The following is a 26,038-nucleotide window of genomic DNA, read 5'->3' as shown; positions in this document are numbered from 1 at the left end:
AGCGTGTGCGGCGCTGCCCAGCCCTACGGCACAGGGGGGAGGGGGGGGCGTGGGGGTGTCCCCCCTCCTTGTCCAGCCCCGCGTGCATTTAAAATTAGCAGTTGGCGCAGCGGCTCCCGCCCAGCTGTGCTGCCCCGGGGGAGCCGCCTCTGCCAGATGTGCGGCTGCTGCCAGATGTGCGGCCGGGCTGGGGGCGCAGGGACGGGGATGGGGACAGGGTCGGGGACCTCCCCGCAGGCACCGGGTGCAGACCAGGGCTGAGGGGGACCCGGGGGCCGTACCGTGGGGTTTGGGGGGACCCACGGTCCCTGCGGCACAGCCGTACCCATCGTCCTCATGCCGCGGCCGTGCCAGCCGCTGCCGGGTGCAAAGGTGGGGCTGTGGGGGCGCTGGGGGGGTGTCATGGGGCCGAGCCCCCCACGGGGCACCCGGTCCCTCCCCGCTATTGTTTATCCCTCCTCGGCGCGGAGGAAACCTAAAACCTCCCAATAATTGTATTTAGGAACTTCCATCATCTCCACGGAGACGGGCGGTGACGGCAGCCAGGCCGGATCCTGGCAGCACCAGGCCAGGCCTCACGTTAACCCCCAGGGCGCCGCGACACCGCGGCCACGTGCCGGCTGCGGCACGCGAGGACTGGCGGGCAGGGCGGCCCGGTGAGGCCGCGGGAACCAGGGTTGGGGGGGGGACGACACGCTCGGCCCCGCGGGTCCCCGGTGGGGCCGATGCTCGGCGGTGGCACCGAGGGGGTTGCGGGGCCGGGGCCGAGCTGTCGCAGGGCTGACACCTCTGCCGGGGCTGTGTCCCACCTGGGTCCCTATCCCATCTGAGTCTGTATCCCGCCCTGAGCTGTGTCCCACCGCGTCCGTATCGAACCCAGGTCCATATCCCAACCTGATCCATATCCCACCCAGGTCCGTACCCCACCCAGGTCCGTATCCCAGTGGCTCTGTATCCCACCCCAGTCCTTATCTCACCCTGGTCTGTATCCCACTCCAGTCTATATCCCACTGGGTCTGTATCCCACCCCAGTCCGTATCCCACCCCGGTCCATATCCCACTGGGTCCGTATCCCACCCAATCCGTATCCCACTGGGTCCACATCCCACCCCAGTCCTTATCTCACCCTGGTCTGTATCCCACTCCAGTCTGTATCCCACTGGGTCTGTATCCCACCCCAGTCCGTATCCCACCCCTGTCCATATCCCACTGGGTCCGTATCCCACCCCAATCTGTATCCCACTGGGTCCACATCCCACCCCAGTCTGTATCCCACTGGGTCTGTATCCCATCCTGGTCCATATCCCACTGGGTCTGTATCCCACCCCAGTCTGTATCCCACCCCAGTCCGTATCCCACCCCAGTCCGTGTCCCGCTGGGTTCACATCCCACCCCAGTCTGTATCCCACTGGGTCCATATCCCACCCTGGTCCATATTCCACTGGGTCCACATCCCACCCCAGTCCATATCCCACCCTGGTCCATATCCCACTGGGTCTGTATCCCACCCCAGTCTGCATCCCACTGGGTCCGTATCCCACCGGGTCCGTATCCCACCCTGGTCCATACCCGCCGGGTGGGCACCCGCCTGTTCCCCCACTTCCCCACCCCCTGGCCCAGGCAGCAGCGGGGGCAGTGGGGGGGTCCGGGGGTCTGGCACCAGGGTGGGTGCAGCAGGGCGCAGGATGTGGGGCAGGCAGGGCCGGGGTGGGGAAGGGCTGGGGGGGGAAGCGGGGGCCCTGGCCTGGCGGCAGCGGCCGCAGTGACGCGCTGTGGTTTTGCCGACTTCCGATGCAAAAACTCTGTTTAATGTCTGTGTGTGCGGCATCGCCATGGAGACCCCGCCGCCCCGGCCCCACGGCACCCCACGGCACCCCACGCGCCCGCCGCCGCCACCGGCTTCCCTGCACTGGGAGGCCGCGTCCTGCCCGCTCCCCCCGGGGCCAGGATCGGAGACCCTCCCGGCTGGCACTGCGGGCGAGGGGCCCCCAGTATCGACCCTGGCCCCGCCACATCACCCCCGTCACCCCAAATTCATCCCTGTCCCCCTGGCATTGCTCCTGCCCCCCCCAGTATTGCTCCTGCCCTCCCAGTACTGGTCCTGCCCCACCAGTATTGCTCCTGTCCCCCCAGTATTGCTCCTGCCCTCCCAGTACTGGTCCTGTCCCCCCAGTATTGCTCCTGTCCCCCAGTATTGCTCCTGCTTCCCCAGTATTGCTCCTGCCCCCCCAGTACTGGACCTGCTTCCCCAGTATTGCTTCTGCCCCCCCCAGTACTGGTCCTGTCCCCCCAGTATTGCTCCTGCCCTCCCAGTACTGGTCCTGCCCCCCAGTATTGCTCCTGTCCCCCAGTATTGCTCCTGCTTCCCCAGTATTGCTCCTGCCCTCCCAGTACTGGTCCTGCCCCCCAGTATTGCTCCTGTCCCCCAGTATTGCTCCTGCTTCCCCAGTATTGCTCCTGCCCTCCCAGTACTGGTCCTGCCCCCCCAGTATTGCTCCTGCCCCCCCAGTACTGGCCCTGCCCCCCAGTATTGCTCCTGCCCCCCCAGTACTGGACCTGCTTCCCCAGTATTGCTCCTGCCCCCCCAGTATTGCTCCTGTCCCCCAGTACTGGTCCTGACCCCCCAATATTGTTCCTGCCTCCCCAGTATTGCTCCTGCCCCCCCAGTATTGCTCCTGTCCCCCAGTACTGGTTCTGACCCCCCAGTATTGCTCCTGTCCCCCAGTACTGGTCCTCCCTCCTCAGTACTGGTCCTGCCCCCCCAGTACTGGCCCTGCCCCCCAGTATTGCTCCTGTCCCCCAGTACTGGACCTGCTTCCCCAGTATTGCTCCTGCCCCCCCAGTATTGCTCCTGTCCCCCAGTACTGGTCCTGACCCCCCAATATTGTTCCTGCCTCCCCAGTATTGCTCCTGCCCCCCCAGTATTGCTCCTGTCCCCCAGTACTGGTTCTGACCCCCCAGTATTGCTCCTGTCCCCCAGTACTGGTCCTCCCTCCTCAGTACTGGTCCTGCCCCCCCAGTATTGCTCCTGCCCCCCCAGTACTGGCCCTGCCCCCCAGTATTGCTCCTGTCCCCCAGTACTGGACCTGCTTCCCCAGTATTGCTCCTGCCCCCCCAGTATTGCTCCTGTCCCCCAGTACTGGTCCTGACCCCCCAATATTGTTCCTGCCTCCCCAGTATTGCTCCTGCCCCCCCAGTATTGCTCCTGTCCCCCAGTACTGGTTCTGACCCCCCAGTATTGCTCCTGTCCCCCAGTACTGGTCCTCCCTCCTCAGTACTGGTCCTGCCCCCCCAGTATTGCTCCTGCCCCCCCAGTACTGGCCCTGCCCCCCAGTATTGCTCCTGTCCCCCAGTACTGGACCTGCTTCCCCAGTATTGCTCCTGCCCCCCCAGTATTGCTCCTGTCCCCCAGTACTGGTCCTGACCCCCCAATATTGTTCCTGCCTCCCCAGTATTGCTCCTGCCCCCCCAGTATTGCTCCTGTCCCCCAGTACTGGTTCTGACCCCCCAGTATTGCTCCTGTCCTCCAGTACTGGTCCTCCCTCCTCAGTACTGGTCCTGCCCCACCAGTATTGCTCCTGCCCCCCCCAGTACTGGTCCTGCCTCCCCAGTATTGCTCCTGCCCCCCCCGACATCACCCCTGTCCCCCTGACATCACCCCTATCCGCCCCAGCACCAGCTCAGACCCCCCCCCAGCCAGGTAGCCCCGCCCCCCCCTCAGGCAGCCCAGGGGAAACTGAGGCACAGACTGGGACGGGCATGGGGGCTGCGGGCACTGACCTCCCACGCTGTGGGGCACCCGGCCCCCTCGCCGTGGGGTGCCCACCTCCTATGCCGTGGGGTGCCCAGACACCTCGCCGTGGGGCATGCACAGTTCTTATGCCTTGGGGCATCCAGCTCCCTCGCCACCGGGCAACAAGTCCCCTTGCCCGGGGGTGCCAAGCCCCTATGCCATGGGGCACACGGCCCCCTTGCCATGGGGTGCCCACCTCCTGTGCCATGGGGGCATCCAGACCGGTTGCCACAGGGCAACGAGTCTCCTCACTGTAAGGCACGCAGCCTCCTCGCCATGGGGCAACGAGTCCCCTCGCCGAGGGGCAACGTGGTCCCCCTTGCCATGGGGCACCCAGCCCCCTTGCCATGGGGTGCCCAGCCCCTATGCCACGGGGCACGTGGCCACTATGCCACGGGGCAACGAGTCCCCTCACCATGAGGCACGTGGCCCCCTCGCATTGGGGCAACAAGTCCCCTCGCCATGGGGCACGCGGCCTCCTTGCCAAGGGGCAACATGTCCCCCTTGCCGTGGGGTGCCCGGCCCCTATGCCATGGGGCACGTGGCCACTATGCCACGGGGCAACAAGTCCCCTCGCCATGGGGCACATGGCCCCCTCGGCGTGGGGCGCGGTGCAGCTCTCACGCCATGGGGCCCCTTGCCGGGGAGGTGTGTGTGTGGGGGGGCACGTGCCGCCCTCGCCGCAGGGTCGCGCCAACCCATCGGCCGTCGTGTCGCCATCGCCGTCCCCGCAGACCGTGCGGCACCGCGCGCCCACGGCGGCGGCGGCGGCAGCGGCGGAGGCCCGGCGGCCCCGAAAGGGTGCGGGAGACGGGTGCCGCGGCCCAGGCCCCTCCTCTCACCGCCGCCGCGGCCTCGCCGCGCTCCCGGGGCGGAGCGAAGGTTTTAAAAAGGATTTCCCTTCTTGGAGTAAAAGTCAGTGACTTTGGGAGCCTTCGCGCTCCCCGGCTGCCCGCCCGCCGCCGCCCCGGGGGACCCCGACGGGGGCCGCGGCCGCCGGCGCTCCCGGTGAGTACGGCCGCCGGCTGGTGCTCGGCCGGCCCCGGCACGGCGGGAGACCCCGGAGGAAAGTTGCCGTCCCTCCGGGGCGGCGGGAGAAGGGTCGGGGCCTGGCCGGCCTCGCTCGCCTCGTGCCGAGCCGTGCCAAACTGCGCCGGGCCTGTGCCAGGCCGTACCGTGGGGATGGCGGGCAGGGGTTGCGACCCTCCGGTTCCCGCCGGGGCTGAGAGCGGGGCCCCATGGGGCCGGGGGGGATCCCGGCGGCGCGTTGGGGCGTGGCGGCGGCACGACCGTGGCCGCGGGCATCGAGGCCGCCAACGCCGTCGCCCGCTCAGGGGCCAGCATGGGGGGGGGCCGGGGCGGCTGGAGGTTTCAGAGGGGGCCGGGACCCCCCCCCGCCACCGGGCGCGGTGCGGCGGGTGGGCGGGCGGGGGCCGCGGGAGGGTGCGCCGGGGCGGGCGCCGCCGAGGAGCGTGATTCATCCTTTCCCCCCGGCACTGCGTGTGCCGACGGGCGCGGACGGGGCGGCCCTTTCCTCGCTCCTCCTCGGCCCCCGCCCCCGCCTTGGCCCGGCTGATGCCGGGAACCGCGCCGGCACCCCCGGGCCTCGCTCCCCCCCCGACACCAGCCTGGCCCTCGACCCCCCGACGCCTGCAGACCCGGGCGGCCGGGCACAGCAGTGGAGCCGGGGGGGGGGGAACGATGATGGGAGCGGCTCTGCCCCACGGCGGCCGCATCCCGCCGCGCCGGCCGCAGGCGTCAGGGAGGCGCTGCGCGGCGACGCCAGCTTTTCCCGCTCCCCGTTTTTGGGCAGCAAGGTGGGGATTTTGGCATGGGTGCTGCCGCCCCCCCTCAGCCCCCGCTGGCGGGGAACCCAGGCGTCCGGGTGGCTGCCCCCGCTCGGTGCCCGCCGGGGCCCACGTGAGCCGGTCGGGGCTGCCGAGCCGGCAACGCCCTGGCGCCGCGCGGGCAGAGAGCCCGGCCCGGCCGGCAGCACCCGCCTGGGAAGAGGCTGCGGGCACCGGAGACCCCCAAAACCAGGGTCACCCCATCGTGCGAGGCTGATCCTGGCACCCTCGTGCCACGCTTGGAAGGCGGCAAAACTCGGGGCGGCCACTGCAGCCACGAGCCAGCACCGCCACGGATCGGCCGCCGTCCGGCACAGGGCTGTACCCGCAGTGCCACCGCCGTGCCCGGCGCCCAGCGGCGTTGGCTTCACTTTGGCCGAGTTGGGGCCTGCTCTCGCCACGGTGCTGCCCGCGGCCGCCCCGTTGGCACCGAGGTGTTGGTAGTGCCGCGGCCGCCAGGCGGGAACCCAGGCGTCCGGGCGGCCCCCCACCCCCGCCCGGGCACGCACTCGCCAGCCCGGCCCCCCCCGGCAGCACCAGACATTTTGTTTATGCCGCCGCCGTCGGTCGCTGTTTATCCCGATTTTTTTGGGCCCTTTCCACCCGATTCCCTTTGAAGTGCGCCCGTTGCCGTGGCGATGGTGATGTCACGGCCGGGCGGGGCCTCGCGGGCTCCCACATGGCGGCCGAGGAGCCCCGGCCCCATTACACGCTTCTTCCAGGAACTTCCCGGCCGCCACCGCCGGCGTCGCCGGAGCCCCGACGCCTGCGTCCCCTGCCCGGCTGGGGACACCGTGCCCCACGGCCACCCCGCGGCCAACCCACGGCTGCCCCACATCTGCCCTGTGGCCACGTCCAGGGGGACCAGGGGACACGGGGGTCCTGGTGCTGGCCAACAGTCGAGGGGGACATGGCGACACTGCCGGGGCCAGTGGCTGCCGCAGCTGATGGCGCTGGGGGACACGGGGGCGGCGGGGCCGTGCCCGCTCGGTGCCGGGGCAGCGCCAGCCACAGTGCGTCCCCTCCCTGCTGGGAGCTTTGCCGGGGCTCAGCCAGTGCCACATGGTCCTGCCGTGGCCAGGGACGAGCTGGGAAGGATCCGGCATGCACCGAGCACCCGTCCCGCCCGCCGTGAGGACGGCGCCGGCACATGGTGGCAACTGGGGACACATGTTTTCACACCTGGGCTCGGCAGCGGTGCGTTTCGGTGTTTGCTGGGGGAACTGCGGTGCCACCGGCTCCGGGCGCAGCACGTGGCTGGGTCTACGCTGCCGGTACCCGCTCCCCCACGCTGAGCCGAGCCACTGGGCTGGTCCCCAGCGGCGAGACCGCGCCGGCACTGCGAGGACGTCACCACAGCCGGGACCCGCTGCCGTGTTCCGGGGCCTGCAGGCAGGCGTGCCGGCAGTGTCCGTCTCCGGTGCCACCCTGCCTTGCACAAGCGTCCCGGCTCTCACGTGTCATTCCCCCCGCCACGGCACCGTCCGGTGCTGGCATGTGCCCGGCCCGGCCCACACCGTGACTCAGCCCTCGTGCACTCGCGCCCGCGCCGGCTCCTCCGGGGCGGTGTCCCCCCCTCGGCACAGCGGCGCCCGGCCGGCCTGGACGCTCTCCCCTTCCCGGCCAGATCCTGCCGGGGTTATTTTTACCGCGGGAGGGGAGCGCTGACCCGGCTTGACCCGGCGCCGGGAGCTGGCAGCCCCGAGGTGCCCAGGGCAGCCCCCCCACCCTGGGGGGGTGCCGGCACCCACCGCTGACTGCACCCTCCTCTCCCCAGGTGGGACACGGCTCCGGATCCGGCCCTGACCCGATGCCAACGGCCGCGGCTGCACCGTGGGATCATCGCTGACCCCTCCTGGGGCTCTCCTCCCCCCCCCCCATCCGCCGGCCCCCCCACTTGCCCCGCTGCCGCCCGCCGGGGTTCCTGGCGATGCGATTTTTTACCATCTCGCCCAAAATCACATTGCCAGGGATTTCCAACGGGCGCCAGCCCCCGCAGCCAGGACGCCGGAGTTCGCCGGGACGGGGCCAAGGGTGGGGTGGGGGGGCTCGGGTGGGGGGTTTGGTTGGGGTGGTGGGGTGGTTTTGGGGGGGGGGGCCACGGGGCCGTGGGGCAGGGCTTAGCCCACCTGTGAACAGAGTTGGCACCCGCGTCGTGTTCACAGTGGCTAAGTTCCGCTCCCCGGTGCCCTCCCGGCCGGATGCCTGGGTGTCCCCCCCCAGATGTTGGAACCCCCCCCAGGACCTCAGGACCCCCCCAGGATACCAGGACACCCCCCCGGGCGCTGCCTCCCGTGCCTACTGAGCTGATATGCAGTTGCTTTGGTTAAACTGGCTCAGTTCAGCAGGAACAGGAGTCTGGCCCCTCACGCCGGCGGCCCACGGGGTCCCTGAACTGCCCGCCACCCCACCCCGGGGTCCCCCAAAATCCCCTGGGACACACTCAGGACGCCCCCCCGACCCCCCCTCACCCCCCGTGGTGGAGCCCTGCCCGGGTCCCGCGTGTACGGCCGAGCTCACCGGGACCCGCAGGTTCTTCCACAGTGCAGAAACCCCGAACCCCCCCCGGGGGGTGTGTGTGGGGTGTGTGTCTGTGTCCCAAAAAAAGGAAGGAATTGGGGAACCGGGACCATAAGCAGCCCCGGGAGCCCCCCCCATGGGGCGTCACCGGGAATGAGGGGATTACGGGGATGAGTCACGGGGGTGGGGGGGTGTTGGGGCGGGGCACGCCCCGGCAGGACGGGGACCCAGGCGTCCGGGCCCCGCCCGCCCCCGTTTTTCCCTGTTTGTTTCCCAAAATAAACCCGGCGGCGCTTTGTGAAACGCGCCCGATTTCAGGGAATTTCCCTGATGTCAGAGATGGGGGGGGACGGGAGGGGGGCCGCGGGAGGGGGCGGGCCTTAACCACCGGCCACGCCCAATCAGGCCCCACCCAAAGACTGTGGGGGCGTTTGCCCACGTGTCCCGCCCCCCCCCGCTCCCAAAAGGGACGCGGCGCCTTTAAAACTCTGCGGGAGCGTGAACCAACCGCAGCGCAGCCCCCGCCCCCGGCGCCCGCCGATTGGTCGTCGGCGCTCCTCCCTCTATCAATCACCTCGGGGCGGAGAGAGCTGCCAGTCACGGCGCAGCCCACCAATGAGCAAGGAGAGAGGACGTGGAGGCGGTACCGGCGAGAGGGGGCGTGGCATCGGGAACCCCATTCATAAAGTTCTGCCGGCGCCAGAAAAGCGGCAGCGTAACGGCGGAGGGGGGGAGGCGGGACGGGACCCCCCACGGCGACACCGGCCCTGGGAACAACCTGAGGCCCGGCCCCGGCGCCCCCCCCCCCCCCCGGGATCCCGACCTCAGGAACCCCCCCGACCCGCCACCCAGGGCTGCCTCATTCCCCCACCCTCCACGGGGCCTGACTCCCTCCACGCGCGCGGCGCCGACCCCCCCCCCCGCCAACGCGGGGAACACCAGCAGCGGTGATGGGTGGGTGGATGGGTGGGTGGATGGGGAGACACGCGCCCCCCCCAAACCCCTTTTATTAGACAATTACAGTGATGGCTGAGGACGGACGCGCTCATGACAGCTCCCGCCACGCCCCCCCCCCCCCCAGGCGCCTCGGGGGGGGGTGTCGTCCCGCGGAGGGGGGTGGAAGGGGGGGGTGGTCCTCAGCCCCGGCGCTTCTTGGTTTTGCCCTTGGCGGGGCCGGCGGCGGGGGGGGGCGCGGCGACCACCACCAGCTTCTTGGGGAGGCCGGCGCCCGCCCGCTGCACCGCCTCCCGCTCGATCTTCATCCGGATGCCCACCTCCAGCCGCTGCGGGGGGGGGAGTGTCAAGGGGGGGGGGCACGACCCGGCACCCCCCCCCCCGCACCACTTCCCCCCCCAGCCTCACCTTCTTCAGCTTCTGCTGCTGGATCACACGGAGCTTTTTGGGGGCGATGGTCCGGCCTGGTGGGGGGGGTGTGTGTGTGTGTCAGCGGTTGGGCGGGGGGCAGACCCCCCCCTTCACGCCCCCCCCCCCCCCAAAGCCCTCAGCCCCACGGCCGCCCCTACGGCCCCGGCCGCCCCTCACCTCCCTTCCGCGGCCCCCGCGCCCCCCGGGCCGGGGTCGTCCCCGCCGCCGCCGCCGCCCGGCCGGGCCGCTTGGCCGCTGCCTTGGGCCTGCCCTGGGCCATGTCGCCGCGGCGTTTCCGGGTTCCCGCCCTGCGCGGGGCACGCCGGGATACAACGGGGCGGGGCGCGGGGCACGCCGGGATACAGCGACACGGCGGACCGCAAAGCATGCCGGGACAGAGCGAGGCGGAAGCGGTTTCCCCCGATCGAAGGCCTTTACTGACCCCCGCGCCCCTGCGCTCCGCCAGCGCCTGCCGCAGCTCCGCCGGGGCGAAGACCCCCCACTCGGTGACGATGCCGCCCGTGATGAGGTCATGGGGGGTGACGTCGAAGGCCGGGTTCCACACGTCGATACCTGGAGATTGGGGAGGGGGAGGAAGAAAGTCGGACCGGCCCTGCCGCGCACCCCCCCAGCAGGGATGGGACACCCCCCCCCGCCCTATATAGTGCCTATTCGCCCTATACGGGACCCTCTGCCCTATATGGACCCCCCCCATGTTATATAGGGTCCCTCCACCCCTTATAGGACCCCCCACTCCATATGGGAGCCCCCTGCCCTATACAAGACCCACCCACCCTATATGGGACCCACCCATCTTATATAGGACCCCCCCACTCTATATGGGACCCCTTGCCCTATATGGGACCTCCCTGGGCCTGTGAGCACCCTGGGGGGTGGAGGGACATCCCCACCCCATATAGGACACTCCTGTCTTATATAGGACCCCCCCTCCCCATATGGGAAGCACTATGTTATATAGGACTGACCTACCCACCCCGTATGGGATCTCCCTGCCCCATATGGGCCTCTGTGTCTTATATGGGACCCCCCTGGGCCTGTGAGCACCCTGGGGGGCACAGGGACACCCCCAGCCCACAGGGGACACCCCTGCCCTGTATGGGGGACCCCTGCTGGAGCCACCAGCACCCCGGTGGCATGGGGACCCTGGGGTCACCCCGGATCCCCCCCCGGACCCGCTACTGCCTTCAGGGCTGGGGGGGGGCGGAATGACCCCGGATCCCCCCCCGGACCCGCTGCTGCCTTCAGGGCTGGGGGGGGGGGAACGGGGACAGACACAACACCCACCCTGGGGGGCCAGGCACAGGCCCTGGAAGTGGGTGAGCTCCCGGCCCGGCCGCTCCTCGATGGGGATGTCGGCACCGCTGGGCAGGGCCGGGTCGCAGGACGAGGTGGGGGCCGCCACATAGAAGGGGATGCCGTGGTGCCACGCCGCCACCGCCAGCTGGTAGGTGCCGATCTTGTTGGCCGTGTCCCCGTTGGCGGCCACCCGGTCGGCTCCCACCACCACGGCTGGGGACAGAGCGAGAGTCAGCGGGTCCCCAGCCCGCCCCCAGGCCCGTCTCCGTCCCCCCCCCCCATGTCCCCCCCTCGCTAACCCTGGACGCCACGGTCCCGCATGGTGGCGGCGGCAGCACTGTCGGCGATGAGGGTGGCGGGGACGCGGTCGTGCAGCAGCTCGAAGGCGGTCAGCCGGCTGCCCTGGTTGTAGGGCCGGGTCTCGGTGCAGAACACCCGTGTCAGCCGGCCCTGCTCGTGCAGCGCCCGCACAACGCCTGCGGACAACGGGGGGGACGTCAGGGCCGGCGCTCGCCCCGGGGAGGGGACTGCCCGGCTCCCCCCACCAGCTCCCCCCACCGCCTACCCAGGGCGGTGCCGTAGCCGGCGGTGGCCAGGGTGCCGGTGTTGCAGTGGGTGAGGAGGGTGACGCTGCCCTCGGGGACGCGCTGGAGGATGTGCTGGGCCCCGTGCGCCCCGATGCTCCGGTTGTCCTCCCGGTCCTTCTCCAGCAGCCCCTCGATGTGCTCGATGATGCTGTGGGGGAGAACCTGGGCATACGAACCCCCCACCCTGGCACCCCACAACCCCCCGAGGGACCCCAGCACCCTGCCCGACCTCTCCTGACACCCCAAATTCCCCCTCAGGGGAGCTCAGCATCCTAAATCCCGCTCCCCAAGATCCCACACCCCAAATCCCCTCCCCCAGGAGGACCACAGTATCCCACCCCAGCACTCCTCAACACCCCAAATGCCCCCAGGGGATCCCAGCATCTCCCTGACACCCCAAATGTGCCCCGGGGGACACCCACACCCCGAATTCCCCTCTCTGTGAGATCCTACACCCCAAACCTCTGGGGGACCCCAGCAACTGACCCTACCTCTCCTTACACCCCAAATCCCCCCTGGAGCACCCCAGCATCCCACCCCCTACCTGTCCCAGCACCCCAAATCCCCCCAGGACCCCAGTGCCCCACCCCACCTCTCTCAACACCCCAAATCCCCCTGCCGGGGGACCCTGACACCCTAAATCCCACTCTCCACGATGATCCCACACCCCAAATCCCCCCCAGGGGACCCCAGCATCTCCCCTACCTCTCTCCATGCCCCCCCCTCCCCAGGACCCCGTGTCCCGTCCCCCCCCGTACCTCTCCCGCAGGCCCTGCACGGTGACGCCGGGGCTCTGGGCCCGCCGGCGCGCAAAGGCGCACAGCCGCTCGGCCTCACGGCCCAGGTTGATGGCAGTGGGCCGTGCCGTCAGCAGGAACCGCAGCCGCTCATCCACAAAGGCCTCCAGCTCCGCCACATCCTCCGCCGGCCCCACACCGGCCTCCAGCTCCAGTGCCAGGCTCAGGCACCCCACCAAGGCAATGGCCGGGGCCCCCCGCACCTGCAGGCACGGCAGTCGGCTCGGTGGCCATCCCTGGATGGGGGGGGGGCTGGGGGTCCCTTGAGCACCCCCCTCGCTCACCTCCATGGCCCGGATGGCCTCCCAGGCGCGCTCCACGCTGTCCACGGGCTCATAGCGGAGCTGCTCCGGCAGCAGCAGCTGGTTGAGGATGGAGAGGGAGCCGCGGCGGTACTGGATGGCTTCCAGGCTCATGGCTGTGCCGGAAGCCGTGCCGGTGCTTCCTGCCCCCCCCCCCGCCACCCCTGCCCTGGCCCAGACTCTGGCTGGGGAGAGCCAGGGGGGTCCGAGGGGGGGCAAGAGAGGGACCCCCCATGTCCGAGCTCAGGGGATGAGAGCGGGAACCACCACCACGCCCCCACAGGTGCCCCCACCCCGGAGCCCCGTCCCCACGGGGGTCCCATGCTGTGTGGGGGGAGGTAACTCACGCTGCGGCCGCACGAAGGAGCGGAGGGACACGACTGCGCCCGTGCTGCCAACAGCTTTTAATGTTGGGGCGAGGGGGGGGCATATAAATTACAGGGGGAGTGGGGGAGCATGGGGGTGGGGAGGGGGCCCAGGTGCCCCCCGGGACCAGCCGGGAGGAGGGGGGTCCAGCCCCAAAACGCCACTCAGGCGCTCTCTGCCTCGGAGCTGGAGTCGGAATAGTCAGCGACAAGGGAGGTGGACGGGGCAGCCGGGGGGGTGGCAGGGGGGGCTGTCCTGGCCTCGGCCCCCCCCTGCGGCTCACTGGTGGGTGCGGGGGGGCTGCAGGGTGTCGTCTCGCCCTGCTCCGGCCCCCCGGGCTCCGCCGGCCCCTCGGGCCCCTCTCCAGAGCGACGCCGGACGATGCCCAGGCCGGCGAGGGTAGCGGGGGGGCCCCCTCGGCCCCGCAGCGCTCGCCCCCCCAGGCCCAGCTTCCGCAGCGCCTCGCTGGCTCTGCCACCGGTGGCCGGGGAGAACCAGGAGCGGCTGGAGATCTCTGTCCGCTTCATCCTCTGCTTCTCCTCGTAGGCTGCGGAAGAGGACAGGGACAGGCTGGGGGTCACAGGGGTGGGGGGCCAGAGGCCCTGGCTGCCCCCCCCCACCCGCCCCAGCCCCCCCACGCACAGTCGGGGCTGTGGTACTTGAGCAGCGCGGCCAGGCGCCGGTCCTCCTCTGACTCCTGCACCAGAGGGATGCTCAGGCCGGCCTTCGCCTGCAGCGCCGCCGCCTCCTCCTCCTCCTCCCGCAGCGTCTTCTTCTCCTCCTTGGTGGGGAGGGGGACAAGGGGTCTGTCAACCTCCCCGGCCAGATAGGGGAGGGGGCTGCAGAATCCCCCCAGCCCCTCCCCGGGCTCACCCTAAAGTGCCTCCGGAGCCGGCTGTTGAGGGCGAAGTCATCCTTCCAGGCGCTTTGGGCCTCCTGCAGACTGGCCAGTGTGGGGACGGCTCGCTGTAGCGTCGCCCTGTCAGCCACGCCGTGTTCCAGCCGGAACATGGCATCTGTCTCCAGCTTCTCCTTCTCCTCCCGCTCTGGGACAGGGGACAGCGAGGGGATTCAGTGGATGTCCCTCTCGGGGTCAGGACTTGCCGGCGGAACCAGGACTCACCGGTGGGTAGGACTTGTTCGTTATCCTTCATGTCCCAGCGCTCCTCCTTGCGTCGGGCCCCGCTGACGATGACATAGTCGCAGCCCGCCGGGTCCGTCTGCATCTCGATGTAGTTGACGCAGAGGTGGCACTTCATCCGAAACCTGGGGAGGGGGACAGGGTCAGGGTGGGGGTCCCTGCGTCCCGGGGCTGCCCACGGCAAGGGGGGAAGGATGGGGATGTGGCAGTCACACCCACCTGTAGATGGGCGTCGTGTAGTAAGTGCCGACCTTCTTCTTCTCCGCGTTGTACCGGACACCTGCAAGAGAGAATGGGGTTGGGGGGGTGGGGATCAGAACCCCCACTGCATCCAGGACACGCGGATTCAGGGGCCGTGGAGCCCTGGCGACGCCAGAGCAGGGGGAAGAAGCTCGAAGGAGGTCAATTCCGGCGGGAGAACTCACCCATCCCAATGTGGTTCTTGCAGCCATCGCACCAGATGTTGTAGGGCATCTCGAACCTGGGAAGGGGGACACACGGTGCAGGGCCATCACCGCAGCTGCGGGGGACACGGCACGAGCCCCCCCGCACACACACCACAGGGGAAGGGAGGGTTCAGGGTCTCCCCAGCCCTGCACGTCCCCTCACCTGATGATGAGGATGCCCTGGGACAGCTTGCGGGCCCTCTCCCGCAGCGGGTGGCTATGGTGGTACTTGTTGAGGGAGCCATGCTGCCGGGAGGGAAGCAGAGGCGGGGTCAGCAAGCCCACCTCCCCCCCCAAGACCCCCCCCCCCCCCAAAACTGGAGTCGGCTGTCCTCATCCCCAGCCCCACCGAGCTCCTCACCTTGGCCGGGTCGAAGTCAGGGGGGTAGTACTTGTTTGTGCCTTTGCGTTCACCCTGGTTGAGGGGGGGACACGGGGGGTGTTAGAGCTGGATGGGGATCCCGGCGCGGCCACGGTGGCCCCGGTGTGACCGCAGTAGCCCTGGCGTGGCCACGGTGGCCACGGCAGCATCTGGCCCCACTCACCATGGCGGAGGGTCTCTAGTGCTGCGGGACTGGGACAGGCGGGACCTGGGGGGGGACAAGGAGTCGTTGTCACGGGGTTGGGGGGCTGGCCAGGAGGCTCCCAGTCTGTACTGGGATGCAGACACCCGCCCAGCATGGGGTCACTGGTCACCAGTACATACTGGGACACGGATACCCCTCCCAGTACAGGGTCACCAGTACGTACCGGGACACAGACAACCCTCCCAGTACGGGATCACTAGTACGTATCGGGACACAGACACCCCTCCCAGTACGGGATCTCCAGTACGTACTGGGACAGGGACACCCCTCTCAATACGGGGTCACTGGTCTCCAGTACATACTGGTACACAGACACCCCTCCCAATATGGGGTCGCTGGTCACCAGTACGTACTGGGAGACGGACACCCCTCCCAGTACGGGACACCGGCCCTGGCCTCCCCATCCCCACCGACCTCTTCCTGCTCCGCTCCTCAGGTCCCGCCTCTTCCGCTGCGTCACTCGGCGATGATCTAGGTCGCCGGAAGGGGGCGTGGCCTCCCAGACGCCCCCGCCCTTCCCGCAGCCCGGCGCCTGCGCAATGCGCGCCACGTGCTCCACCCCCGCGCTTGCACCGCCTAGCGCCGTCATCTGCGGCCGCCCATAGCAACCGGTGCCCATGGCAACGGCACCCACGGCCGCCCATGGCAACGGCCCCCACGGCCGCTCATGGCAACCGGGGCCCATGGCAACTGGGGCCCATGGCAACGGCACCCACGGCCGCCCATAGCAACCGGGGCCCGCGGCAACCGGGACCACCGACTGCCGTGTGGCAACCACGACCCACGGCTGCCATGGCAACCGGGGTCTGTGGCACCCAGCCCCATGGATGCCCGTGGCAACCAGAGCCGCCGAGGGAAGCGCCACGCACACGCGTGTGTACACACACACACACCCCCCCACCCCCGGCACACATTCGCCCCGCGCCAAAACCCCCCAATAACGGGTAAAACGGGAACGGGGGAGACAGCCCAGACCCCCGGCTGACTCCCCCCTGGACCCGGGGCTCGAGCGGCGCTAACGAGGTGTCACCCGCACTAACGGGGGTCACAGCCCTGCTGAGGGGGTCGCGGCTCTGCTGACCGCGTTTTGCCTGTTTAGGGGGATGGCAACTGACCCCTTCCCCCCCAAAATGGGTGGGAGGGGACTGGGCCGGGCCTCCCAGCCCCCCCCCCCCGGGGGACAGTCGGAGCGGGGTGACCCCCCCCCGTCCCGGTGACACCACGTCCCGGTGACATTGCTGGGACACGCGGCCTCGCACCGAGGTCCCACCCAGGTAACTGTGGGTTTGTGTCCCCCCCTTCCCAGGGGGCTCAGGCAGTGGCATCCCCCAGCCCATCCCTCCCTGGGGGTTTCGGGTCCTGGGCCCCCCCATTCCCAGCCCCACCCCGGGTGCTGCCTAGTTCAATTAAAGCCATTAATTCCCTTCAAGCCCCTTTAACAGACCCTGGATGCCCCCCTCCCCAGGCAGCGAGCTCACGTCTGCCAAGTCAGTGGCTCTTGGGGACATTAGATAGGGGGTCCTGGGGGGGGAGGGGCATGTAGGGACACCCCCGAGCCCCCCTGCCTTTGGGCAGGAGAAGGCTGGGATGGAGGTGTCCCCGTCCCCAGGGTGTGGGTCCCCGTCCCCAAAGCCATGACAAGGGTCCCTGGGTCCCCATGGGGATGGTGGTGTCCCCGTCCCCATTGCCATGACGAGGGTCCTCGGGTCCCCATGGGGATGGCCATGTCACCGTCCCCACACACCCGCCTCAACCATCACCGTGCCCCAGCAGGCGCCAGTGCAGCCCCGGTGGCCTCTGATCACGGCGGCGCTGAGCTCCCGGCCGCAGCGGGCGGCAGCTGCTTCATCACAGGGAAACGCTAACGAGCGCTGTGCACCCGCCGTGCCCGCTGTGCCCTGGTGGGCGGGCAGACAGACAGACGGCCGGAGCTGGGGGCTCCCACACTGCACCCCAGCCCCAGCAGGACCTCACGGTGTCCCTGGCCTGGCCCAGTGAAGCCCCTCGTGTCCCAAAAATGAATTTTCTGGCCAGGTGGGCTCCTGGCAGCTCTAGCAGTCCCCAGGGCCGGGCAGGAGCCATGCGGTACAGTGGGTGGCTGCCCTGAGCTTTGACCTGCAGACGGATCCTGGTGCCAGGGCCAATCCGGGACCCTTCGCTCTTGCTGCCCCCGAAAGTGCCAAGAATGTGCTGAGCTTTGCAAATGTCCGATGCCCAGCACAGCCCTGGCTCGCTGCAGGGATGGCAGCGAGAGCAGCGGCAGCCCCTGGCTTCCCCAACCCCGGTGTGGGGACACACACACGCGCAGCCGCAGGATCCGGCCACCGAGGACAAAGCACCGGCACTGGGTTTCTACTGGGGGGAAACGAGCCAGGGCTGCGGAGCTGGAGGTGCCGAACTTGGAGGCGGTGCAGGATGCAACCGCAGCGGGGTGTCCGGGTTGGCATGGACGGGGCATCCCGGCTCTGCTGCGCGGCTGCTTTGGGGCCAGATCCGTCCTCCCCCGTGCCCCCTGTGCCAGCCTTTCCCTCCTCCAGCTGCCTCCAGCCCCCCCGGCCTTGGAGAAACCCCCTCTGGCCGCCCTGGCAGTGGGGCTGGAGCCAGCGCGGGGCCAAGGGGCCTTGGTGCCCGGTAGTGCCCGCACCGGCTGCCGGCACCGCGGGATGCCCATCTGCGCCGGGCACGTGGGGGCACGAGGCCAGGGCCTGGGGCCACATCCTGTGCTACCCAGCCGGGGCTGGCCATGGGGGTCCGGGGACCCTCCGGGACAGCGGGGAGCCAGGCCACGGTCCCCATAGCTGGGCACACGGGTGGCGTTGGCACCCGCTCCGGTGTTGGCCCCCAGCTCCGGCATACAGCCAGGGAAAGCGGGAAAGTGCTGAGCCCGGAGTCTGGCAGAGCTGCCCGTGTTAACCCCCCCCCGCTCCACCCTGCCAGCACGCGCCTGCCCGCGGCACACACACGTGCCGGGCCGGTACGGTCATCAGGCCTCGCACATGCATCCCGGGGCATGCACACGCGTGTGGGGCCATGCACACGCATGTGAAGCCACGCACACGCGTGTGCCGGGTGATGCTGGAAGCCGTGCGGAAGGCAGAGGGTCCTCCCGGTCCACCCTCGCCGGGTGTTTTTGGGCTCCCCGTTGCTCGGAGGTGACACTTAGGGTCCTCCCCCCATCCCGGTGGGGACGGTCACCGGGGGGGGCACATCCCGGCCGTGGGGCTGGGGAAGGGCCGTGGCGGCAGCGCCGTGGCCATGGGGGCGGCAGCACTCCCAGCTCGACGCCTGCCACGAAGGCTGAGACCCGGCCACACTCGGTGCATCCCCCAGTGCCCACTCGGTGCCTGGGGTGACGTCCCCACGGCTGGGGACAGCGGGGACGGGGAGCAGAGCTGGAGCCCTGGTCCCCCCCCCAACCCTGCCAGCTCCCCCCCCATCCTGGCTCCGGTTCCTCGCTGCATCTGCGGCTCAGCCGGAGCCAGCGCTGCCGCCAAGGGCCACTGCAACCCGGCACCGCTGGCACAGCCCGGCCCGTGGCCCAGCCGGGGGCTGCGGGGGGCTGCAGGGGGTTCCCCCAGGGACGCTGGTGGCGGGGGGGACACAGGTGGGCATGGGGACGGTGGCCCCGTCCCAGCCTGGCACTGTCACCCCTCCCCACACGCCCTCTGGCATCGCCTGTGGGTGGGGGCATGGGGCGACGCTTTTTGGGGGGAAAAGGGGCTGAAATGGCAAAGCTGCCCCGTGTTGGGTGGGGGGCTGCGGTGGGGGGGGGCTCTGTCTTGCCTCACCCCGGCCCCATGCCAGGGGTGATGGAGACGCGGCCCTGAGCATCCCCCCAGGCTCGGGGTGCAGGAGGGTGGGAAGGTGGGGGGCCGCGGTCCTGCTCCCCCCGCCGCCGCCCCCCTCACCCCTCGCCCCTCGCCGGCGGCACGGAGCCGGGCGCGTGGCAGGGCCACGGTGCCGGGACAAAAGCGCTGCCCGGACAAAGGGCCCTGACGTCAGGCGCGGGGCTGGGGGGCACCGGGCGACCTACTTCCCGCTGCGCCGGGGGGGGGCGGCAGCCGCGGCTCGAGGGGACCCCACGGTGCTGCCGCTGCCCCCCCGCATCCTTCCCCCCTTCCCCGGGGCCCCCCAGCCCCAGCAGAGTCCGGCCGCAGCGTGCCCCCGCACACCCCAGGGATGGGGGTGGGGTGACCCCGGGGGTCTCCCCGTGGGGAAACTGAGGCAGGCGCCAGCAGCCAGGTCCGGCTTCCTTAACCAGGGCGGCTGCGTAATTAAAGCCCCAGTTAATGAATTAATGCTGGGGCTGCGGAGAGGAGCTGGCCGCGGGGACAGGGACGGGGGGTTAGGGACGGGAGGGTCTGAGGGGACGGGGAGGGGTGAGGGCACCGCGGCCCCGCCACCGCCCTTGCCGGCGGCCGCCCGTCCTCACGCACATGGCCACGTGCGTTGCTGTGCGAGGGTCGCACATGCGGTCACGCCTGTGGTCACGTGTGTCGGCCACGGGGCCATGCAGGTGTGCATGGACTCACACATGGTTGGGCACGGGGTCTCGCACGCGATTGTGCACATTTGGCCCCATGGGCGTGCGTAGCCTCGCACGCTGGGCGTGCTCCTGTCCCTGCAGTCGTGCGCAGCATTGCACGTGGTTGCGCACGCCCTCGCACGCTGTCCTGTGGCATGTGTTGGTCCTGTGGCCATGCACGCCTGTGCACGCTGTTCCTGCCCGCGGCCCTGCACGCCCTCACACGCTATCCTGCACGCAGCTGTGTGTGTCGGTCCCGTGGTCGTGCATGCCCGTATACGCCATCCTGCTTGTGCGTGCCTGCGCACGCCATCCTGCCTGTGGTCCTGCACGCTCTTAACACAAGGTCGTGCACGCCTGTGCACGCCATCCCTCCCGTGCTTGTGCATGCCCTTGCCCGTGGTCCTGCAGACCCTTGCCCGTGGCTGTGCACACCATCCTGCTCATGGCTTTGCACACCCGTGCGCACCATCCTGCCCCTGGTTTTGCACACCTGTGCACACCATCCTGCCCCTGGTTTTGCCCGCTCACACACGCCACCCTGCTCGTGGCTTTGCACACCCGTGCACGCCATCCCACCCGTGGTTGTGGGCGCCCTTGCATGTGGCTGTGCGCGCCCTTGCCTGTGGTCCCGCAGACCCTAGCCCGTGGCTTTGCACACCCGCGCACACCGTCCTGCCGCTGGTTTTGCACACCCTTGTCCGTGGTCCTGCAGCCCACCCTTGCCCGTGGCCGTGCGCACCCGTGCCCGTGGTCCCGCAGACCCTCGCCCCTGGCTTTGCACACCCGTGCGCACCGCCTTGCTCGTGGTTTCGCACACTCGCACACACTGTCCTGCCGGTGCCGGGTGCCCGGTGGGTGCCGGACACGTTCTCCCGGGGTGCTGCACCCCCAGCACCACCCCCCCCTTTACGTGCCCCGCCCCCGCCATCCCCGCGCTCGTTTTAGCCCTAACCCGGGCGGCGGCGGCGGCGGCGGAGGAGGAGGAGGAGGAGGCGGGGGGAGGAAGAGCCCCGCGGGCAGGCGCGGGGGGGAGCAGGAGCAGGAGCAGGAGCAGGAGCAGGAGGAGGAGGAGGAGGAGGAGGAGGAGGAGGAGCGCGGAGGCTCTGCCGCAGCCCGGGCCGATGGGCCCCGCCGCCCCGCTGCTGCCGGGGGGCTGACGGCGACCCCCGCCCGGCCCCACCGAGCCCCGAAGCCGGGGGGGGGGGTGGGACGGTGGGACGAGGACACCCCCCCCGCAGCGCCGCCCCCCACCGCCGCCGCCGCCGCCGCCGCTTTTTACCGCTTTTCTTTTGGGCGCTGGGGGCTTTTTTTTTTTGGGGGGGGGCAATTTTCGGCCCCTCCCGCCGATGCTCCGGGCTGCCTCGGCGGCGGCTGCCGGGGGCGGCGGGACGCGCTGACCGGGCGCGTTTTATTTTTTTTTTTTCTCGCCCCCCCCCCCCCCCACCATTGGCGCAGCCGGGGCCGCCGCGCTGGGGCAACTGCCGCCACCCCCCCCCTTTCCCGCCCCGCTGCTGCATCGGGGCACCTCGGCACCCCCCCACCCCGTACCGGGAGCCGCAGCGGCGGGACCCCCCCCGCCCCACCGGGGGTGCCGCCCCCGCCCCCCCGCTGCCGGATTGCGGGGGGGCAGCACCCGCCGGCCCCCGCCGCGGGGGCTCAGAGGAAGGATGCCCGGGCCGGTCCCCGCTCCCGCCGGCCCCGCCGCTTGAGCGATCCCCCCCCTCCCTCGCCCCGACCTCCACCCCCCGGCCCGGCCGGGACGGACCCCGGCTCCCCCCCCCCTTCCCCGCCGCGGCGGCGGCCCATGGGATGTGATGAGCTCCTCGCCGGCGCCGGCCTCAGCAGCGTAAGCCCCGGCCCGCGGCTCTCGGCAGGATGGCTCGCTTCGGAGACGAGGTGCCGGCCCGTTACGGGGCAGGAGGCGGCGGGACCGGAGGCCCCGGGGCCGCGGCGGGGGGCCGGGGAGCGGGGGGTCCGCGGCAGGGCGGCCCCCCCGGGGCGCAGAGGATGTACAAGCAGTCGATGGCCCAGCGAGCCCGCACCATGGCTCTCTACAACCCCATCCCCGTCCGGCAGAACTGCCTGACGGTCAACCGCTCCCTCTTCCTCTTCAGCGAGGACAACGTGGTGAGGAAATACGCCAAAAAGATCACCGAATGGCCATATCCTTTGGGGGGGTGGCGGGGGGAGGGGGGGGGGCGCAGCATGCCACCCACTCACCGGGCCCCTGGCTCTCTGTCCCACGTCCCCATCCCCCTGCCCTGCATTGGGTCCCCCATCCCCCTGCCCTGCGCCCGACTCCCCATCCCCACGCCACGTCCCCGTCCCCATCCCCATCCCCATCCCCGTGTCCTGCACCTGCTCCTTGTCCCCGTCCTGGGGACCCCGCTTCCCTGCCCTGCGCCACCTCCCCGTCCCGCGTCCCCATCCCGCTGACCTGCATTGGGGTCTCCATCCCACGTCCTGCACCAGCTCCCCACGTCCTCATCCTGCACCAGCTCCTCATCCCCATATTGGGGTCCCCATCTCCCTACTTTGCATGAGGTGCCCATCCCCACGCCACGTCCCCATTCCCCTGACCTGCATTGGGGTCCCTGTCCCCACACCACGTCCCCATTCCCCTGACCCGCATCGGGGTCCCCGTCCCCACACCACGTCCCCATCCCCCTGACCTGCATCGTGGTCCCCATCCCCACGCCATGTCCCCGTTCCCCTGACATGCATTGGGGTCCCCATCCCCCTGAGCCACATTGGGGTCCCCGTCCCCACACCACGTCCCCATTCCCCCAACCTGCATTGGGGTCCTCGTCCCCACGTCCTGCACCAGCTCCCTGTCCCCACGCTGCATCCCTGTCCTCTGTCCCCAGCCCCATGCTGGGGTCCCTTGCCCCATGCCCTGTCTCCGGCCCCCTCTCCTCTACCCGGCCCCTCTCCATCATCCCTGTGGCCGTGCCCCCGTGCCAGTCCCTGCCCAGTGGGTTTGGGGGGTCCAGCTTATCCTGGGGGGCTGGGGGTAGGGGGACCCCATTGCACCAGTGTCTCCCAGTGCCCTCATTGCGGGGGGGTGGGCCTGACCTGGCATCCCCATGTCCCTGCACCCCTCGGCGCTGGGCTCAGCCCCACCATCCCCCCCTGGTGCCAGCAGAGCCCGTCTCCATCACCCCGGGGTTCCCCCAGACTTGGGGTGTCCCCAGGCGTCTGTCATCGTCCCCCGGGCCGATCCACTGGGGCGTTTGGGGGCACGGGGCTGTTTTGGGGCATCATTGCGGGGCTGCAGCTCCGGCCCCACTGCCCTTGGCTACCTCCCAGCCCATTCCCCCCTTTCCTGCACCCCAAAACCCTCAGCCGGCAGCGGTGGCCCCAAAAGGGCCACTGTCACCCAAAAAGGACCACAGTCACTACTCCTCGCGGCCGTGAGGGCCCTGTGCAGGCTGGGGGGGGGCACCACGCGGTTTTGGGGTGCTGCCGAGGGCTCGCCACCAGGTCCACCGGCTGTGCATCTCCCCTGAGCTTTTTGGGGACACCCCCCCCTCCCAAAACCGGGGAGGATTTGGGCAGCGGGTGCTGCCGGTGCCCCACTGGGCATGTGCGCCGCAGCCGCGGTGCTGTGGCGATGGGCGGCGGGGGGGGATGCGTCCGGCGCAGCACCGAAATGTCGGCCCCGGTGCAGGGACAGTGCTGCCGGTGCAGGGACGGTGCTGCGAGCAAATCCCGGGGGGGGGGGGGGGGCGGCGGTTTGCCGCGTGGAAGCAAATCTGCCGGTGCGTGGCCTTGCCTTGCCGTGCCGTGCCGTGCCGTGCCGTGCCGCAGCAGGACGGGCACCGCCGGCAGCACCGTGGCGGTGGCTGTAGCATCCCGGGGGCAGGACCTGGCACACCGAGCCCCACCATGCCAGGCCCTGCCGTTGGCACTGAGCAGGGCGTCCCCGCTGCCGTGTGCAAACCGGGTCACCGTGCCATGTGGCGGGGAAAGGGCTTCGTGGTGGCGGAGGGGGGGGCGAGGGCGGAGGAGCGGCGGGCGAAGGCTGGTGCTGTCGCAGCGGGGTCGGTCGCCGGCGCTGACGTCCAGCCAGGTGGCCGGAGCTGGCGGCGAGGCGGGAGCGGGGCTGGTGGTGGAGGGGGGGGGGTCAGGGTGCTGGGGTGCTGGGGGCGAGGGCAGCCTTGCTGGCAGGCGCAGCGGGGGCCGGGGAGGGTGATGCATCGCGCCGCCCACCCCAAGCCCCTGTGGGCCCCATCCTGCGGGCGTGCGGAGCCTCCCCCACCGTCACGATGGCCCGGGTGGGAGGAGGCGGCGGGCTCTGTTTGGCCAGGGGGGGACACGCTCCCATGGCACCCAAAGCCCGTCCCGCTGGGCACCCGCACTCCAGCTCCCCGTGGCGGGTGGTGGCACGGCCCCGCTCATGGCTGGCACGGCACAGGGGGCTGACGGGCGCTGCCCGACCCTTGCGGGGCTGCCCCGGGGAGGCTGTGCCCTGGCTTGGGGGGCAGAGCTGGCCCTGGGCACGGGTCCCCACGTCCGGAGAGCTGTGCTGTGCCAGATAGCCATGCCAGATAGCCATGCTGTGCCGGATAGCCGCGCTGTGCCAGATAGCTGTGCTGCATCGCTGTACTGTGCTGGATGGCCGTGCCGGAGAGCTGTGCTGCCCCCGATAACTGTGCCGTGCCAGATAGCTGTGCCGGATAACTGTGCCGTGCTGGATAGCTGTGCCGGATAGCTGTGCCGGATAGCCATGCTGTGCTGGACAGCCGTGCCATGCCAGATAGCTGTGCTGTGTCCGATAACTGTGCCAGATAACCGTATTGTGCCGGATAGCCGTGCCAGATAGCTGTGCCACGCTGGATGCCTAAGCGGAATAGCCATGCCAGGCAGCCGAGCTGTGCCTGGTAGCCCTGCCATGCCAGATAGGTGTGCCAGGCCACACAGCCATGCCAAATGTCTGTGCCACATCGCCATGCCAGGCCAGATATCCATGCTGAATAGCTGTGCCTGATAACCGTGCCGGGCCAGATAGCTGGGCTGTGATGGATATCCATGACGGACGGTTGTGCCAGGCCACATAGCCATGCCGGATAGCCATGCCATGCTGGATAGCCGTACCGGATAGCCGCACCAGATAGCTGTGTTGTGCCGGAAAGCTGTGCCATGCCAGATAGCTGTGCTGGATAGCTGTGCCGTGCCAGATAGCTGTGCCGTGCCAGATAGCTGTGCCAGGCCGGATAGCCGTGCCATGCTGGATAGCCATGCTGGATAGCTGTGCTGCATCAGGCAGCAGGGCCAGCGGCCGTTCCCCACACCTCGGCTGCGCTGCAGAAGGGTGGGGAGCAGGATCCGGTCCCATCTTTGCGTCTGTCGTTGCCGCTGGTGTGACCTCAGCCGAGCCCTCGGCTCTGGTCATGGGGCAGCTCTGCTGGTGCACCCGGGGGCTGCAGCACCCGCCAGCTGCGCGGGTCTGGCGGCACAAACAGGGTGTCCCACTCGGTGGCCATGTAATGTGGCGCAGGACTTGCCACAGGGCTGCAGGACGGGGTGTCTTGAACCCCCCCAGCCTGCCCCAGCCCATGCTCAGCTGCCACCGCTGCCACCCACCCACGCCTGCTGCCACTGCACCCCGGCACCGCTGGCTGGGATAGGGGATGCGCTCACCGAATGCAGACCCCAAAATGTGTATGGGTCCCAGCAGTGGCACCGCACAAGGACGGCATCCTTGCTTGGGAGCTGGCGGGGCCGGGCGGGTGCCGTGTAGGTCTCCCCGGGTCCCGCTGTCGCCGAGGCGCTTTGATCGCCGCCAGCTCCCGCCGGGCGAGAGGCTTCGTGCCGAGGAGCTGGGGCCGCCGGGTCGCGCCTTTGATGGGGAAATTAATGAGCCGCGGAGCACGTGGGTGCTGGTGGCAGCCGGGCCCGCATCTCCGCTGCCAACCGCCGCCGGCGCGGGGGGGTCCCAAACCCCCCCTTCTCTTTGGGCATCCCACCGGCCCCTCTCCTGCCTCGGTTTCCCCAACCAGCCTGGTTTGGGGGGGACCCCAGGCCCCTGCGGGCTCTGCCCAGCCGGGTTTTCCTTGACTTGGCCGCACTCCTTTTGAATACATGATTTTAGCCACCATCATCGCGAACTGCATCGTCCTGGCGCTGGAGCAGCACCTGCCCGACGAGGACAAGACCCCCATGTCGGAGCGGCTGGTGAGCGCGGGGTCGGTGAGGGGCTCCGGCGAGGGTCCCCCGACCACCCTGGCGTGGGCGGCAGGACCGGGGCTGGCTGCCAGCCTGCACCGCACACAGCCGGCACACCCGGCACCCGATGGCCATGGCTCCTGGTCCCCCCGGACCCGCCGGCGTCCCAGTTTCCTCCTTGCTGGGAATCTGGGCCATGCCGGGAGCGGTGGCCGCCTCCGCCTCACAGCACCTGGAGAGGGTGGAGGGGAGATGGGGCCAGCGGCTGCCCCGG

General features: G+C 70.2%; 3 protein-coding genes across 5 annotated transcripts in view; 1 reads left to right on the top strand and 2 right to left on the bottom strand.

Moving 5' to 3' along the window:
* Window positions 1–9,300: 9,300 nt before the first annotated feature.
* MRI1 (methylthioribose-1-phosphate isomerase 1) lies at window positions 9,301–12,757 on the bottom strand. The gene is made up of 8 exons (XM_069797400.1): window positions 12,511–12,757; window positions 12,188–12,429; window positions 11,408–11,577; window positions 11,142–11,318; window positions 10,831–11,055; window positions 9,968–10,098; window positions 9,523–9,578; window positions 9,301–9,443 (listed from the first exon to the last, which is right to left on the bottom strand). The coding sequence occupies exons 1-7, from the start codon at window positions 12,640–12,642 to the stop codon at window positions 9,546–9,548; spliced, it is 1,110 nt and encodes a 369-aa protein (XP_069653501.1). The 5' UTR covers window positions 12,643–12,757; the 3' UTR covers window positions 9,301–9,443; window positions 9,523–9,545.
* Window positions 12,758–12,913: 156 nt separating this feature from the next.
* YJU2B (YJU2 splicing factor homolog B) lies at window positions 12,914–15,565 on the bottom strand. The gene is made up of 10 exons (XM_069797401.1): window positions 15,483–15,565; window positions 15,027–15,071; window positions 14,843–14,896; window positions 14,645–14,727; window positions 14,461–14,516; window positions 14,255–14,315; window positions 14,018–14,160; window positions 13,768–13,940; window positions 13,537–13,675; window positions 12,914–13,441 (listed from the first exon to the last, which is right to left on the bottom strand). The coding sequence occupies exons 2-10, from the start codon at window positions 15,027–15,029 to the stop codon at window positions 13,059–13,061; spliced, it is 1,095 nt and encodes a 364-aa protein (XP_069653502.1). The 5' UTR covers window positions 15,030–15,071; window positions 15,483–15,565; the 3' UTR covers window positions 12,914–13,058.
* A 5,592-nt stretch (window positions 15,566–21,157) lies between these two features.
* Window positions 21,158–26,038, top strand: part of CACNA1A (calcium voltage-gated channel subunit alpha1 A) — a 32,752-nt gene continuing 27,871 nt past the window's right edge. For all 3 annotated transcript variants that reach the window (XM_069797353.1, XM_069797352.1, XM_069797351.1), the window contains exons 1-2: window positions 21,158–21,758; window positions 25,668–25,773. In XM_069797353.1, coding sequence (XP_069653454.1) covers window positions 21,472–21,758; window positions 25,668–25,773 — 393 coding nt within the window. In that variant the 5' untranslated portion in view covers window positions 21,158–21,471. The remainder of the gene's footprint in view (window positions 21,759–25,667; window positions 25,774–26,038) is intronic.

Source organism: Haliaeetus albicilla, chromosome 11 (genome assembly GCF_947461875.1).
Source record: "Haliaeetus albicilla chromosome 11, bHalAlb1.1, whole genome shotgun sequence".
In the NCBI taxonomy this organism is placed as follows: Eukaryota; Metazoa; Chordata; class Aves; order Accipitriformes; family Accipitridae; genus Haliaeetus; species Haliaeetus albicilla.
This window is presented reverse-complemented; position numbering and strand designations above follow the sequence as displayed.